General features: G+C 48.9%; 2 protein-coding genes across 3 annotated transcripts in view; one reads left to right on the plus strand and one right to left on the minus strand.

The window, feature by feature from the left end:
- The first annotated feature begins 6 nt into the window (after nucleotides 1-6).
- Rit1 (Ras like without CAAX 1) lies at nucleotides 7-7112 on the plus strand. The gene is made up of 5 exons (XM_010643830.1): nucleotides 7-49; nucleotides 403-459; nucleotides 3496-3569; nucleotides 3757-3948; nucleotides 5214-7112. The coding sequence occupies exons 1-5, from the start codon at nucleotides 19-21 to the stop codon at nucleotides 5442-5444; spliced, it is 585 nt and encodes a 194-aa protein (XP_010642132.1). The 5' UTR covers nucleotides 7-18; the 3' UTR covers nucleotides 5445-7112.
- Nucleotides 7113-15029: 7917 nt separating this feature from the next.
- Nucleotides 15030-17622, minus strand: part of Syt11 (synaptotagmin 11) — a 17419-nt gene continuing 14826 nt past the window's right edge. Inside the window, exons 3-4 of one of the 2 annotated variants that reach the window (XM_010643844.3) lie at nucleotides 17381-17504; nucleotides 15030-16893 (exon numbers count right to left, since the gene is read on the minus strand). In XM_010643844.3, the coding sequence (XP_010642146.1) occupies nucleotides 16583-16893; nucleotides 17381-17504 (435 nt within the window). In that variant the 3' untranslated portion in view covers nucleotides 15030-16582. The remainder of the gene's footprint in view (nucleotides 16894-17380; nucleotides 17505-17622) is intronic. The other variant, XM_010643845.3, reaches the window with a different exon arrangement.

Raw genomic sequence — 17622 nt, forward strand, 5'->3', positions numbered from 1 at the left:
CGGGAGTACAAACTGGTGATGCTGGGCGCCGGCGGCGTGGGCAAGAGCGGTAGGTGGCGTTCGCCTTTGACGGGACACCAGCGACCTCGACCAGCGGTGGGACACTGGCCAGGGCGCCCGCCTTCGGGAGGATTTTAACTTTCATTTCTTCTGTTGTTCTTTGCTTGCGTGTTTGGTTCTTTTGGTACCGGGGATCGAACTCAGGCCCTTGCCCTTGCAAGGCAGGTGCGGAGCCACTGATCTACATCCCTGGCCCCATTTTTTGCTTTTTGAGACAGGGTCTCGATTTGTAGTTCTGGCTGGCCTCGAACTCAGGTCAGTCCTCCTGCCTCAGCAGCCTGAGTGCTGGGATTATAGGCCTGTGTCACGGGCCTGGCTTAACTTTCGTTTTTTGTTTTGAAGCTATGACCATGCAGTTCATCAGCCATCGATTCCCGGAAGACCACGACCCCACCATTGGTAAGTCGGACCCCCAGGCCGGCTCCTAAGTGTTCTCTAAGAAGCTGCTTGCTGAGTGCGGGTTCTGAAAGGCTATTCCCAAATCTATTGGAAGCCCCTCCCTTTTCTGCGTTCTAGTTCAGATTTGTTTAGAAACAATGATATCATAGAAGTTGTTAAGCAACTGAGCATTTCTTTTCTTCCGAACTTGCTCTGTGTGCACCTAGGTCGTCTTTATTTCTGCCGTGTACTGAGCACTACAGGACAACTTTCTTTGCATACTTTGGTAGATTGCAATGTCCGACCAGGGAAGGCGGACAGGCTGCCTAGGGAAGGGTCTGACTTGAGACGGACTAAGTGTGAGTCAGCTGGTTTGAACTTCCACAAAAGGAAGCAGAAAAACAAGTAGAGCCAGCCTACTGCACCCTTAAAACTAGGCGTGCGCGCATGCCGGCTCTGGAGGCTCTCACCAGAGGCTTCCACTTACTTCCTTATACCTGACTCACTGTACAGTGATGTCTCCTTCCATGTCTTCAACTCAGTCACTTTGTGTGCTGTATCTTTTTATTTTCTAAATTGCCATTCTCTACAGAGACCAGACGATGCTGTCACTGCTAAACCAGCAGGAAGCGAGCTGGGTTCTCAGGGCTTACACCCTTGTGTGAGAGCACAGTGTCCTTTCCGTGCAGCGTCTGCATGGCGCCGGACTCTGGGAATCATTTCCCCTGGCCAGGCCTCTGCTGCTCTTGCTTCTGTTCACAGAGCCGGCGAGTTGGGTGTGGATTTGGGGCGCATAGAAGCAGAACTGGGGACTGGGGATACGGTGCCAAGGATCCAACCCAGCGCAGTGACCCTGAGTGACACCCGAACCCTGGCGGAGCAGATTGAGAACACTGCCCTGTAGGTGGGAGTTTAGAGGTCTGAGGGTGCAGTCCCCACAGAGCACTCACCTAGCGTGTGTGAGGGCTTGGTTCCATGCCCAGCACTGCCAAAACCAAACAAAAACAAAAAACTTCAGGGTTAGGATTATTTACTTAGTTCCAGAAACATCTCCTTTCTTCAAAGTAAAACTCATATATTTGTTCCATATAATAGATACTTTTTAGTTGTTTCATTTGTTTGGTACTTTTTATTTTTCTTTTCCTCTGTTTTTCCTTTTTTTGGTACCGGGATCGAACTTGGGACCTTGCGCTTACAGGGCAGGCAATGGAACCACTGAGCTAAATCCTGGGCTCTGTTTTTCCTTTTTCTTTTCTGTGCTGGGGATCAAACCAAAGACCTTGCATGCCATAGACAGGTGTCCTATCACTGCACTACTCTAGGTAGGTTTTTGTTTTTCTGTTTTTTGAGACAGGATCTCTCCTTGTACAGTAGTTGAGGCTGGCCTCGAGCTTGCTCTATAGCCCGGCTGGGCTCAAACTTGCAATAATCTTCCTGTCTCAGCCTCCTGCATGCTGGATTACAGGTGTGTGGCACCAGACCCAGCTTCATGAAGTAGTTTTTCAATCTGCCCATCCCGTCTCCCATCAGTGTCAGCTGCTCTCCTGACAGTGTTATCAGATGGGGCAGTAAATTCTGTGGCTTTAGTTGCTGCTTTGTACTGTGGTAGGAGTTTGGAAACAGTGGCAGACAAAAACAAGGTGACTGCTGTGACTGAATTGACGGTTTATTGTGTTTTAAACTTTGGCTACAAACTCGGAGAGGGAAGAATCTGCACTGTAGCCAGTACATACATAAGTGTGAAAGTGTACGTTTTGTGTGCACTTCCTTATTAGCATGTTTGTATCCGAAACTGAAACATGAAACTATATTGCCCTTAGTACTTGTGGTACCCACTCATGCTTTTTATGTGTTTTAAGTTTTTGCCTTTTTATGTTAATGTTGGTCTCAGCGCGCTGGGTTGATTGCACAGCTCATTGACCCTAACTGATCATTATTTATAGTTTAAGAATCATTGACTTAGCTGGGTGTGGTGGCGCACACCTGCAATCCCATCACTCTGGGAGGTTGGAGCGGGACATTGTACATTTGAGCACAGCGAGGGTAATGATTAGTGAGACCCTATCTCAAAATAAACGCATTCTTTTTACAAAGGGCTGGGGAGGGGGGTGGGGATTTAGCTCAGTGGCGCTGCGCCTGCCTTGCAAGCACAAGGTTCGGAGTTTGATCCCTGGTACTGGGAGAAAAAAAAAAAGTGTAAAGACCCTTGGTTCAGTCCCTAGTGCTGGGAAAAGAAAAGAAACACTTGGGCTCTTCATCTTTGAAAAGGAATTAGCAGGAATTTATAAAAATTGTTAGTAGGAAGTTCATTGGAATATAAGTGGCAGTTGCTTTTGAGTAATGAAAATATTGAGTGAGTTTCTCTTTTCTTTACTTTTGTGTATTTTACAGGTTTTTTTTTATAATAACATATAACAGAAAGCAGGCATAGTGTCACGTATGGTTATTCTAAATACTAGAGAGGCTGAGGAGGGAAAATCTTTGAGCCCAGCAGTTTGGGACCAGCCCGAGCAACACGGTGAAACCTGTCTTTCTTAAAATAATAATAGTAATGTATCCAGAAAAGAAATTTTCTTTCATAAAGGAGGAATTATGATAACCTGAATCATCTTAAAAATATAAGTTATGCAAGCACAAGGGCCCGAGTTCAATCCCTGGTACCAAAAAAACAAAAAACAAAATCAAACAAACCAACAAAATATATATAAGTTATGTTTTTTTCTTTTTCTGTAGTATTAAAATAAATAGGATCTATAGTATATAATTAAGTACCCAGACTTTTGAATAAAGCAGCTTTGGGTTAGGTCCTATCTCTGTCATTAATTAACTAATTTGAAGACCTTCTGGGTTTTGTTTTGAGACAGGGTCTCGCTATTATTCCAGGCTGGCTTTGAACTTGCCGTGTAGCCCAGGCTGGTCTGAAATTCACGGCAATCCTCCTGCCTCAGCCTCCTAAGGTGTCCCTAAGTTCCCGTGCTGGAGTCACACTTGTGATCCTCCTAAAATAGGTACATCCTCCTGTGTGTGTTAATGGTACGGCCTTCCTTTCTCCTGTAGAAGATGCTTATAAAATCCGGATCCGTATTGACGATGAGCCTGCCAATCTGGACATTTTGGACACAGCTGGACAGGTATTAAATCCCAGAATGCCGTGCGCTAGGAGTTTTCGGCCAGCAAGGGGCGGGAGGCCTACACAGAGGTCAAGGGTGAATCTCTTTACCGTTCCATGAGGTGGCGCTGGCCCCTCTCCTCTCACCTGGAAGATGCGGCTGGTCTGAGGCTCCAGGCTGCGCAGTTACTGACCCCTGTCCCCTCCAGGCAGAGTTCACAGCCATGCGGGATCAGTACATGAGGGCAGGAGAAGGCTTCATCATCTGTTACTCCATCACGGACCGCAGGAGTTTCCACGAAGTCCGGGAGTTTAAGCAGCTTATTTACCGAGTTCGGCGCACGGATGACACGCCTGTGGTTCTCGTGGGAAACAAGTCTGACCTGAAGCAGCTGAGACAGGTGAGAAAGGAAAACACTGTCCTCTGAAGGGTGAGTCAGTTTTGCTGCAGATTTCCTTTGCCTTCAAATGGAAACATCCTTAGCTTCTCGCTAACCCTGAAAAATTTCACATATGTACTAGTTTGCTATTGTTCAGGATGAAATCTGGATTTCAGGAATCAGTTTATGGGACAGAATCCACTGGGTTATAAACAGATGACAGCTGGGCGTGGTGGCGCACGCCTGTAATCCCAGCACTCAGGAGGCTGAGGCAGGAGGATCGCTGTGAGTTCAAGACCAACCTGGGCTACACAGTGAGTTCTAGTTCATTCTCAACTACATAGTGAGACCCTGTCTCAAAAAACCAAAAAAAATAAACTGATGACAAATAGAACATCCCTTAAGCAAAGGGTCATGGAGCGTTCATTTCCTTAGACTTGGAAATACAGATGTTTATGTTGCAGCTGGAGAAACGTGGCAGTGCCCCTCCTGCGGTGAGGGTTGTGAACCCAGGAAGAGGAGATAAAGAGAAGTTGCAGATGATTTTAGAATTAATTGTGTGTTTGAGCTGGAAGGATGATGGCACAGGCTTGTAAACCCAGTTACTTGAGAGGCTGAGGCAGGAGGACTACAAGTTCAAGGCCAGCTGGGGCAACTTAGCAAAATCCTGCCTTAAGGGCCGGGGATTTAGCTCAGTGGTACGGCTGCCTGCCTTGCAAGTGCAAGGTCCCAAGTTTGATCCCCGATACAAAAAGAAAAGAAAAAGAAAATTAAGATTGCATATTGAAGGCTGGGTGTGGTGGAGCACACCTGTAATCCATCAGTTGGGAGACTGAGGCAAGAGGAGCACTAAGTTTGAGACCAGCCTGGGCTCTATAGTGAGTTTGAGGCCAGCATGAACTGCACAGTGAGAACCTGTCTCCAAAAAAAAAAAAAAAATCACATACCGAAGGTGAAAGTGATAAAGCAGTCATGAAATAGGGCCTCCCTGCATCATGGAGTCCCTGTGCTCACACATGTGGAGAGTTGAGCACTCTGCTAAGGCAGCCCCTCACTCTTCTTTTGTTGTTTTTTGAGACAGGGCCTCACTATGTAGTTGAGACCGACCTAGAACTCACTATGTAGCCCAAGCTGGTCTTGAACTCACAGCGATCCTCCTGCCTCAGCCTCCCAAGTGCTGGGATTACAGGTGTGCACCACCACGCCCAGTGCTCCTCACTTTTTTAACAGTTGTGATTGCTTCCCACTTCTCTCACTGTAAATTTGGTCATGTTTGTATTTCAAAGGTCACCAAGGAAGAAGGGTTTGCTCTGGCCCGAGAATTCAGCTGTCCCTTTTTCGAGACTTCTGCTGCATACCGCTACTACATTGATGATGTTTTCCACGCACTTGTCCGGGAAATACGTAGGAAAGAAAAGGAGGCAGTCCTGGCCATGGAGAAAAAGTCTAAACCCAAAAGCAGTGTCTGGAAGAGGCTAAAGTCCCCGTTCCAGAAGAAGAAGGATTCAGTCACCTGAGAGGGTGCGGCCTGTCCACCTGTGCACTGCAGGGCTTGAGCCTGCAGTTGAGCCTGTGGTGCTGCTCGTCCTCCTGCTACTGACTGTGATTCGAGGGACCGGCGAGGGGACGGGGTGTGGCTGCGAGGAGCTTCCAGTGATGGGTATTTAAAGTACTGTTTCTTAGTTGATTCTGGTTTCTTAACCAGCAGAGCACTGTCTGCTCTGCAGCGGTCACATTAGTATTCGCGCTGCCCTGCTGGGTCCTGCTGCCCACACGAACCCACGTCGTTCACACCCGGACAGTGAGCGCCCGTGTGTGAGCAGGTGCACAGTGGGGCCTGCCGCCTCGCCTGCCCTGCGTGCCAGAGACCACGAAGATGCCCGGTGGGTGTGAGTGGGAGGGGCCTGGCTTTTCTGAGCAGCGCGCATGGTGGGGCTCGGGGGAGTGGGGGGACTTCAGGGTTTGCCTTTCTGTCTCTGCAAATGTAAACGCTTGGCAGCCTCTGGCTTGCTGACTCTTGTTTGAACCCTTAGCCGGGGCAGCCCCCGCCTTGGGCAGGGAGCTCGCAAGGATGGAGGCTTCCAGTGTCCCTTCACTTTCTCTGTGCTCTTAGAGAAGTTAGGCCCGGCAATGTGGTGTTTAGGGCCTCGTCCGACTGACTGCATCTTCATGCAGAGGAGATACCACAAGTGTGACTAAGTTATGTGTGCGCCTCCTTGACCTCCAGAGTCACTAGGCGCAGTGTTCTAAGGGAGCAGGTGGCTGGGCATGGTGGTGCGTGCCTGTAATCTCAGCACTGAGGAGACTGAGGCAGGAGGGTGGCCATGAGTTCAAAGTCCCGCCTGAAGCACATAGTGTTTCAAAAACCAAAAAAGAAAAGAAAGCCTGTGTTTTTTCAGTTTATTGGGTCGGTCTTGAAGCTTTCATGTTCACATGGAGTTTGTAACCTGAAGATTTCCTTCAAAGGACCTTACAAAGTTCACCTCAGGGTTGAGTGAGCCTTGACAAAGTTTAGATCAAGAGAAAACCATGCGGCTCCGTGTACGTTTTGGGGAGCTGTCATCCTAGGGAGAAACAGCTCTGAGTCGGTGGCGAGTGCCTGTGGGCTGCACCTGTGTGTGGAGAGTGCAGCAGGAGGGTGGACAGCGGCTCCTGTCACCAAAGCGGCTTTATCCACTTTCAGCTCAGGGGACTTGCTGAGGCAGCCCTGAAAAAGCACAGGGCTCAACTGGCTCTTTTCCATTGTGGTTAAAGGCAGGAAGATGGGGCCGTTGTGTTCTTCTATATAAATCAGTGGTCTAGGGCCCAGATTTAAAGAAAGGCAAGTGATAGAACTTCTTTAGCTCTGAGTAGTGGTCCCTTGTGAAACTCCTGAACACTCGGTAGCAGATTAGTCCCGTTTCTGGTGCTCAAGCCATCCAGAAGTGAAGGGTGACCAGTTGAGTCCACGGGTCTCACGGGAGCCACGGTACAGGGAGGAAGCACGAAAGCAGAACAGAAATGAGATGCCATTCCACTGTGACGTTACCCCTCACTTAAACGGGTTCAGCGCCGCAGCTCCTCCCTACTGATGACCTAGGGAACTGTCCTTAGCACCCAGCAAGGAAGGTTCAGCTGAATACACACACACACACACACACACACACACACACACACACACGCAAGGAAGGTTCAGCTGAATACACACACACACACACACACACACATAATTTTTTTTTTCTTTTTTGTGGTAGGTACCAGGGATCGAACTCAGGTCCTTGCACTTGTGAGGCAGGCCACCGAAACTGCTGAGCTAAATCCATTAAATCCCCGGCCCTCAGCTGTATAATTCTTGAAGATAATTAGGCAGTGGAGAACATTTCCAGCAAGAAGGATCTGTAAGAAGCGAATGTGTACTGAGTATAGAAGAAAATCAGGGCTTTTGAGAAAAGTCAGGTGTTTACTCTTTGGATGAGCTGGTCCCTTGGGTGGTGCTGAGTAGGACTGCTAGATGGTGTCAGGGTACAACGTGTGAGTCACAGCTTTGTTCTGAGTGTAGGTGATTCATGAGCTCCAATCTTTATCCAGTCTGAGGGCATTAAAATTAATTACCTGGAACTTCAAAGAAGATTCAGGAATGAGTTGAAAGGCACAGGAACTATTCGTGTTTGTACCAGATCAGTGAGACAAGATTCAAAAGCCCAAGCCAGGCTATAATCCTTGCAGTCGGGAGGATGAGGCAGGAGAATCAGGAGTTCAAGTCCACCCTAGACTAAAAACCAAAACAAAACATTGAAAAGCTAGTGTCTAGACTTAGCTGTTCAGAATTCCAAAGGGGACATTTGTTTTAACATCCTAATGTATTCGCAAAAAAGGGCCCTACTGCGATGTTTGGGCAGGGAGAAGTTTTTCCCTGGGAAGGGAGAAGTTTTTCCCTTATGCCCTTGTATATGAAGACAGTTTGTATGACAATACAAAACTTTTAAACAATTTTGTTGGGCTTTTCTTTTGTATACCTATAAGTGGGTAGAAATATTTGGAATCATAAAAAGTTGATTTTAAGAAAATATAAAAGCCTGTGGTTATGGCTCAGTGTAGAGTATGTTGCCTACCATACTTGAGTCCCTAGGTTCAATTCCCAGCACCTAAAAGGAAAAAATACCATGAGTTTTTGTTTTGTTTTACTTTGGGTTTTGTTTGTTTGTTTAGACAGGGTCTCACTATGTAGTTCAGACTGCCCTGGAACTCATTATGTAGCCCAGGCTGGTCTTGAATTCGCAATGATCCTCCTGCCTCAGCCTCCCCAGTGCTGGGATTACAGGTGTTCGCCACCATGCCTGGCATGCATGAGATTTTATATTCTAGAAAATAATGATTGAGTTGGGCAGGTGCTGCATGCCTATAATCCCAGCATTCAGGAGGCTGAGGCAGGAGGATCACCCCAAGTTCAAGGCCAGCCTGAACTACACAGCGAGACCCTGCCTCAGAAAAATGATTGAAAAAAAATGTGAGCCGAATATGGTGGCACATGCCTGTAGTCTCAGGTACTGGGGAGGCTGAGGATCACAAGGTAGAGGCCAGCCTGGGCAAGACCCTGTTTCAAGAACCAAAAAGGGCTGGGGTGTAGTGTAGTGGTAGCATGCCCTGGGGTTTGAGCCCCTGCTCCAGAAAAAGGATGTTTTTGAGTACTCAACCAAGTACAGAGGCCCTGTATAGCAAGCACACGCAGAAGAGGAGACCTCTTTGTGAGGTGACAGGGAAGAAAATGCAGGGGGAGGCGCACAGGCCATCCCGCCCAGAGCCACTCCATCATCTCAGATGTGTAATAAGAAGGGAAGGGTAATCACTGATGCAAATGTCATCGCTTTTGTCTGTTCTACTTTTAAGTGGGCACCAGTGTTGGTAGTGAGGACCTAGTTTGGACATTGAGGGGATTTGTGTCCTCTCTATTTAGCACTTTTTGTTGTTGTTCAGGGATTGAACTCAGGACCTTGCACTTGTGAGGCAGGCAGCGGCACCACTGAGCTAAATCCCGGCCCACAATTCAGCACTTTTTAATTTTTACTTTGGCAGCACTGGGGATTGAACTCAGGGTCCTTGTACTCTGTCACATCCCCAGCCCATTTTTGTCTTTTTTTGTTTTGTTTTGTTTTTTGAGACAGGGACTCACTATGTAGTTGAGACTGACCTGGAACTCACTGCGTAGCACAGGCTGGCCTCGAACTCACAGCAATCCTCCTGCCTCAGCCTCCCGAGTGCTGGGATTACAGGCATGTGCCATGATGCCCGGCTTTTTGTCTTTGAGAGTATCTCACTAACTTGCTAAATTGCCCAGACTGGGTTTGAACTTGATTTTTCATATTTTAAGAAGGTTTCGCTGCCAGGTGTGGTGGTGTACACCTATAATCACAACGCTCAGGAGGCTGAGGCAGGAGGATCATTGTGAGTTTGTGGCCAGCCTGGACTGTGCAGAGACCTTGTCCCAAAACAACAATAACAAAATACAACAGGGTCTGTGCAGTCCAGGTTGGCCTTGAACTCTCTCTGTAGCCTAGGTTTACCTTGAACTCATGTCAACTCTGCTGCCTCAGCCTTCCTAGTGCTGGGACTCTAAGTGTCCACCATCACACCTGACCAGTTTTATATTTATTTACTTTTGAGACAGGGTCTTAGTACGTAGTTCAGACTGGAACTCACTATGTAGCCCAGGCTGGTCTTGAACTTGCAGTGATCCTCCTGCCTCAGCCTCCTGAGTGCTGCTTGGATTATAGGCATGCGCCACCACGCCTGGCTGAGAGTTTAAATTTATGATTTCCTGCCTCAGCCTCCCAGAGTGCTAGGATTACATGCCTGTGCTACCATATCCAGCTTTTTTTTTTTTTTTAACACTTTTTGAAGGGTCAATAAAAATGTTGACACCTGACGTGAGGGTAATGGAATTACAATCCAGTATGCTAAGCATTGTTTTAAAGCTGTGAGGGATTCAAAGGAATGTAAAATATCCTTGCTCTGAAGTTTGGATAAAATTTGCATATTCATCTGGGGACAGCTCAGTGGTACAAAGGATCCTTGTCATGTTGGAGGCTCTGTGATCAATTCCCCATGTAGTAATAAATACATGAATAAACTGGGCACCTTGGTGCAGGCCAATGATCCCATCTACTCAAGAGGCTGAAGCAGGAGGATGCCAAGGTGAAAGCCAGTCTGGGTTATTTAGTGAAACTACCAAAATTTAAAAAGTGGGGGAGCCAGGCATGTGGGGTGGAGCATTTGCCTAGTATGTGACAGGCCCTAGGTTCAGTACCCAGTACGACAAAGACAAGAACGAGAAAAACAAGTGGGAAGGCCCTGAGCCGGCGAAAATGGCGGAGCTGGGGGAAGCCCAGACCCAAGGTCCCGGCTGTGGGCGAGGCTCACCGCGCATGCGTGGAAGTCGGCCTGGCCGCGCCAGGTACGGAAGGCCCCAGCGCGGGCCGCGAAGAGAAGGCGGAGGAGCTGGCTTTTGAGGCGCTCGTGCAAGAGCAGGTAAACAGAACGGTGAATCTCACCTGAATTCTTTCTAGTATAAATGCAGGAGACAACGTATCCAGAATTCGGATCCCTGCAACTTTCCAAACGCAGTCTTTCTGCTGACGTTCGAGCCAGTCTCGCTGGGGCCCAAGCCGGTGTCCAGTCCCCTGCCTTTGCCTCAGTAGTGCTGGGATCGCAGCCTGTGGGCCTTGTCCAGACGCAGCCTCGAGAACGGTGAAACCTATATAGCAGTTGCAATCTTACTTTTTAGGATCCTTGTTAATTTGTTTTGTTTTCCTTTGTGGTGTGCTGGTAGCCCTCAGGAACAACTTTACCACTGAACGTTTTTATTAGTACATTTCCAGTGCAGAATGTTTACATTCCTTATGTGGAGTTGTACAAGCACTTATACATATTAATTCCTTTTTCACCCCCTTTCCTCCCCTGCCTAACCCTTCATCTCTCTATCCATTTTCCCCCATTTGAGAAAGATCTGTCTCCCTACTTCCTATTATCTTTCATTTTGCTCTTTATTTATAATTTGGGTTTTGCATATAGGAGAAACCATGTGGTATTTAAGCTCGTGTGTCTGATTTATTTCACTTAATATGATGGTCTCAAGGTGCATCTATTGTCCTGCAAATATCTCAAGTTTATCATTCTTCATAGCAGAGTAGTACTCCACGGTAAGTAAATACCACCTTTTTCTTTCTTTCTTTCTTTTTTTTGCGGGGAGCGGGTTGAGACAGGGACTCACTATGTAGTTGAGAATGCCGTGCAACTCACTATGTAGCCTAGGCTGGTCTCAAACTCACAGCGATCCTCCTGCCTCAGCCTCCCGAGTGCTGGTGAGATTATAGGCATGCGCCACCACACCTGGCTTACCATATTTTCTTTATCCACTCATCTGTTGATGGACATGCAGGCTGCTTCCAAGATTCAGCTATTGTGAGTTGTGCTGCTATAAACATGGGTGTGCATGCATCAGTGTGGTGTGATGTCTTTAGGAAAGACACCTAGAAGGGGAAGAGCTGGGTCACATGGAATGCCTAGTTTTAGTTTTTTTGAGGAATCTCCATACTGATTTCCATAGTGGTTATACTAATTTACTCTCCTACCAACAGTGTAGAGGGCTCGTCTTCCCCACAGCTTTGCCATCACTTGTTGTTATTTGATTACTTGATGACGGCCATTCTTTCTGGACTAAGGTGGAATCTCAGTGTTGTTTTACAGTATTTGTATTTCTCAAATGGCCAGCGATACTGACCATTGTTTCATGTATTGCCCATTTTACTTCTTCTGAAAAGTATCTGTTCATTTCACTTGCCCATTGGGTCTTTTTTTTGGGGGGGGTCAAATTTTTTTTTGAGTTCTTTATATATTCTAGATATTAGTTCTCTGTTGGAGGAGTAGCTGGCAAAAATTATTTCCCATTCTGTGGTTGTCTGTTTTTGGGGGGGTGGGGTACTGGGGATCGAACTCTGGCCCTTGTGGCTTGCAAGGCAGGTGGTGAAACCACTGAGCTAAATCCCAGTTTCCCTTTTTTGCGGGGGTACTGGGGTTCGAACTCGTGAACTTGTGCTTGCGAGGCAGGCGGTGGAACCACTGAGCTAAATCCCTGGCCTGTCATCCAAAATGTCCTGTAGCATATCTTGTTGAACCCTAAGACCACCACTAGGTGTTCTTGAAGACCAGGCTGAGTTTTAAGCAAATGTCAGAGGCACCCACAACACTGTAGTATAGAATACGTACTGCAAATAAAAACATGCATGACACGATCGCAGCCATAAGATAAAGCACATCGGGAGATGTGTCAAAATCAGCGATGCCTGCCTCAGTAGACTTTTCCCAGTTCTGTGAGTGTGTATGTTATGTGTTTTCTTGGTTTTTTTTGTTTGTGTGTTTGTTGTTGTTACTTTTTGTTTTTTGAGATAGGACCTGAATCCCTGTGTAGTTCAAGCTGGCCTTGAACTCGTGGTGTGGCTTCAGTCTTCTGAGTGTTAGGGTTTCAGCCTGTTTTGCACCACTGTGCACAGTCATGTACATGTTTCCTATAGTGACTCTGAATGATGTATCAGGGAGAAAAATGCTCAGAAATAAGGTTCAAAGACAAAATACTTAAGGTTTTGGAATTTTGAACTTTTTCTATTTTCCAGTTTTTGTTGTTTTTAAGACAGAGTTTTGCTGTGTAGTCCAGGCTATCCTTGAACAGCAGTCCTCCTGCCTCAGCCTCCCAAATGCTGGGTTTACAGCTGTACACCACCACAGCAGGCTCCCCACTTTCTTGTTATGTGCTTATGCTATTTTTGTAATTAAAAAAAAAATGTTCCAGGGTCAGGGATGTAGCTCAATGGCACCTCACCTGCCTGGCAAGTGCAAGGTCCTGAGTTCAATTCCTCTATGGGATGGGGTGTTCCATTACTGACTTAAAAAAAATAAGAACTGTTTTCTTGCTTTCTCTCTTACTCTCCTAGAGGAAGGAAAATTATATAAAACAGAAAACATGAAAAATGACATTGTAGACTTCTGTGACTTTCTTTTTTCTACTGGGGATTGAACCTACTGCCTTTGCACTGAGCTATATCCTCAGCCCCTTTATTTTTTATTTTTTGGTGCTTGACGGGCAGGTGGTGGCACCACTGAGCTAAAGCCCCGGCCCAACCCCTTTATTTTTTGAGATGAATCTCCTTTAATTACTGCATTGGTCACATCACCCTGCGTTGCAAGCTCTGATCCTTGCCCTGTAGACCACCTTCCAGGCTGTAATTATACATTTATTAGTGTGATTATCCGCAAAGCCCCACAAGAACAGGACCCTTGTTCATCCATGTGTTGTATCCCAGGGCCTGAAACACAGAACCCACTTGATAGAAACTGCTGATTAATGAGTGAGAGAACAGAATCCACTAGTCTTCACAGTGCTTTTAAAACAAACGCCTCCAGTGAAAGAGTCAGACTGACTCTCAGCACTCTCCTTGTGGTCTTAGAAATTACATTCCAACAAGCCGGTGTGGTGGTGCACGGGTGCCATCCCAGTACTTGGGAGGCTGAGGCAGGAGGGTGAGCACAGGTTTAGGGGCAGCCTGGGTTCAAGGCCAGCCTAGACTGACTGCACAGCGAGACCCTGTCTCAACCTCCCACTACCCCCAAAAAGCAATCACACTTCAAGAAGAAAACAGAGATTAGAACAGGTAGTGAACTAAGTCATCTCCCTGATGTGAGTCTCATGGCTGTACCCCCACCCCCAGGCTAGGGATCAAACCCAGGGCCTTGTACATGCTAAGCACAAACCCTGTCACACCAAGCAATACCTTGCAGTGCTAGAGCACATTCCTATCGTGCTAAGCACATGTTCTGCCATGCTAAACACACCCCATGCCCATGTCCTGTTAAGCACATGTCCTGTTGTGCCAAGCATATGGCATGGCATGCTGAACGCATGTACTTTCCCGTTAAGCACTCGTCACATCATGCTAGGCACACACCCTATCACTGAGCTGTCCCCCACCCCAGGCTGTCCCAGATGAACATGAATTGGGCGTCCAGGGGCACTGCCTGGAAAACGCGCTGTCCACCCTTTGGCTGTCTGGCTGGGGACTTCCTCTGTGGTCATCCAGCTTCCGAGAGAATTGAGCCGACATCACCATGTGTGTTAATATGAATCAGTCTTTATTTCGCACTTGTGTGGTGTATTAACAAATTCAACAAACAAGATAGCATTACATATTGTAGGTTAGCGTTACAGCATTATGCAGTTTCACACAATTCATGTTAGCTTTTTCGTTTTTTCCTTTTTTAATTTGACATGTTTGTCTTTGAGTTTCATTTTTACAAGAGAAGACACAAGGTAAAGAAAGACGACCACTTTGGAGAGGATCATGGCGAGGGCAGCGTCACTGTCGTGGCCGGCGAGCGCCTTCCGAGGAAAGGGACTTGCGCTTTCCTCTCCTTAGCAAGCCCCCGCCCCTGTCCCACAGAGCAGTTCTGTTTTCCTACCTAGAGCACCGCCAGGAAACAGGTACATCTGGGAACTGAAGGAAGGAACAACTCATAAAGGGACTTCGTTATTGAGAAAAACTCTTGTCTTCCCAAAGGGAGCAGGATATCCGCAGAGAAGGATTAGCTTTTGGAAAATCGGACGTGACCGTGACCACTGCCTAACCTGTTCTTGACTACGAGCACCTTGTGCGAATGCTAGGACGCGACTCTTGTCAGGTGATGCTGGGGAAGAGGCGCTCTGCCTCCACCCTTTCAGTTCTCTCTGCAAAGAACCAATGTGAAAGCCAGAGTCAGCAAAGAAACTTTGGGACAGCATACTCCAGGGCAGGATGGATCGGGCCTGAGGCTGCAGGGAGGGGTCCTGTGCCGGCCGCCTCTGCCCTTTGCTGGGAAAGGCACAGGGGCGGCCCCCAGCCTCCAGAGCGGCCAGCTCCTCCGGTCACCTCACCACCCCTCCACAGACCCCAGGAAGCGGGATGAGGAGTAAGAGCTACCAGGAGGTCGGGACTGGGCGGGCGAGGCTGTCTCCCCAGCATATGGCAGGAGGAGCTACAGAGGCACACACAGCGGGGCAAAGACCAGACTTTCTCCACCTGTCGCTCTGCATTGTTTCTGGGAAGGAAACAAAAGCGGGTTGCTCAGCGGTTTCTGATCTTTAGACATTAAGGCGATGAAGAGGAACCATTTAAATTTCTTCCTAATGGGGCTTCAGAATGCTCCTGCCAGATTTACATTAAACTATCTCAAAATGCATTTTTAGAAAACAAAATTTTTTTCTTCTACGTATGATACAATATTTACACTCCACGGGTTCGAGGACAGACTAGTGGTGTGGCCCCAACCGGTGATGAGAGAGTCGGATTCTGGGGGTGCGGGTGGGGGTGGCAGGGGCCAGGACAGAGAAGAGGCTTTGTGCCTGCACAGAACTGCTCTGCGCTGTCAAGAGTCTAGGTTAGAACAAAACCCAAGCAGAGGACGCAGCAAGGAAGCAGACTGGTTTTAAAGCCACAAGAGCTCAGGGGACACCAGAGGCAATGTCACCACCCTCTCCAGGGAGACTCTTCCGCTCCCACACCGCACGGTACACGTTACGGGGCCTCCACCCGGGACGGGGCTGCCCCAGATCCGAGGCGGCTCCCCTGGCCTGTTCTGCCCAGCAGCGCAGGGAGGACTGAGCACCTTCTCCCGCCCTCCAGGAGCCCTGCATTTATCTGGAGGGAAAGGAAAAGTATGTTTACAACTCAGTCACACAGCTGTTTGTTTAAAGATCCGTATTATTGAGAAATGCAAGGAGAGAGACTAGGTTCTGAGGGCCTTTTCCCTTATGAACAAAACTAACCTCGTTAGAACATCTAAGCCACTTAAGGAGAACCTGCAGCTTCCCGTGGCCAGCGTTTCTGGGCGCCGAAGTCCAGCGCAAGCCTCGGACCTGCGGGGACTCCCGGTGGCCTGGTGAGAGCTGCAGAGGGCGTCAGGCCCTTCCCTGACCTCCTACCTCGGATAACCTCGGCGTCAGCGGCTCTGCCTGCAGCCGAGGGAAGTCAGCTAGTTCTGTGGCCCCAAGTTCTACTTGATAAACCCGGTGCATTGTGTGAAGCGTAACTGCCCCCCCGGCAGCGGCAGGGACAGCAGCAGAGACGCCCACTTCGGGGTCTCGCTCTCCCTGCCAGCCCAGCCACAGCCACACCACCCGCCTGGCAAAGCGCAGAGACCCGAGAGGTGGGAGAAGAGATGCGGGTGATGAAAACGTGAGGTTTTACAAGAGCAAAGTTTTCTTCTGCAGAGGTGGGGAGTGAAAACACCTCTCTAGAGAAAGCCCAAGGAGAAGACGCCAACTTTGGGTAATCAGCAAATACAATTCGGCACAAAACACGATTTTCATGGATTAAAATCTGCAACTTGCTACTGGCAGATAGGCTACGTTCTTCAGTTTGTGTTAGACATGCAAGTGTAAGGTTACATTGTTATATATAGACGCGTAGGGTCTTCCCCGTTCTTTTTTCCCAGTTAAAAACCAGAAGAATTCCTAGTGCCTTGTGGGGTGTTCTCTGTGGGGTCTGTTTTGTAAGAAATTTTCTCTACAACTGAAGTGAGGCTGTGAGTCCTTCTCCGTCTGCTCTCCCTGCCGCATCCCTCCCAGCCTGGCTCGGGTCAGAGGCAGGCAGGGTCAGTACTCGCTCAGACTGTGCCACTTGGCTACAGGCTTGCGGGGGCTCTCACAGACCTCCCGCCAGTGCTCAGCCCCGCTGGCCGAGACGCTGTGCGCGCCCAGGATCAGCCTCCCCACCACCTCGTTCTTGGTGGTGCGGTCGAAGTCGATGACCAGGAACTCGATGCTGATGTCAGGCAGGAGGTCGGTGGGGATGTCGTAGATGAAAGACTCGTTGAAGACGGGGTTCAAAGTGCACTTCTTGACGTGGGTCTTCTTCTTGGCGATGCGCTTTCTGCCGTAGTAGACGTTCACCTTGACGTACGGATCTGGGGCCCCCCGAGGAGATAAGAAGAGACACAGGCCTATGACACAGTCCTTTCTATAATGGTGGCTTCGTGCCAGGCAGGAGGGGACTCTGCTGCCTGTCGCCTTGGTGCCGCCCTGGGCTCTTAACCACTGCGCAGTGAAGCACAGACTGTGAGCCTGCCCGATGGGAAGCCAGAGACCAGGCAGGAAGCGAGCCGAGCAGTCCCACTGCCGGCCGAAGCCGGCCAGTGACACCAGGAGTCCTCCAGGGCCTGGGACCGCCTGGGACTCTCACCTGGGGCAAGTGCCCGGCACCCAGCATGCCTGTCACGGGACGCCGGGGCCAGGGGCGAGCATCTCCCGCCACGGGGATCTCTGGGCTAAAGTCTGTGTAGTGGCCAGGAAGTCTCCACAGAGGGAGGAAGCCACCGACAGCCCAACAGGCCAGGGCCTGAGGCCTGGGGGGAGCGGCGGCTTGGGGCGGGATGGGGCGGAGTAAATAGCTGCTACCTGAAAGACCGGTGATGTCCATCTTCGGCAGGTGTCTGGCTTTGAGCACCACCACTGTCATTCTCTGTGCCACAGGCTGGTAGGACAGAGACACCTGGAGCTCCCCTCTGCTAATGCACTTCTGCAAGGGAGAAAGGAGGTGAGGATCCGGGCACGGCCGGCCCAGGAGGGGAGGCGGCATGTCCATAACCTGACGTTGGTAACAGTCAGCATGGACGGGCAGCAGAGCCCACGGTTCC

Source organism: Fukomys damarensis, unplaced genomic scaffold (genome assembly GCF_012274545.1).
Source record: "Fukomys damarensis isolate Sample0158 unplaced genomic scaffold, DMR_v1.0_HiC HiC_scaffold_33, whole genome shotgun sequence".
In the NCBI taxonomy this organism is placed as follows: Eukaryota; Metazoa; Chordata; class Mammalia; order Rodentia; family Bathyergidae; genus Fukomys; species Fukomys damarensis.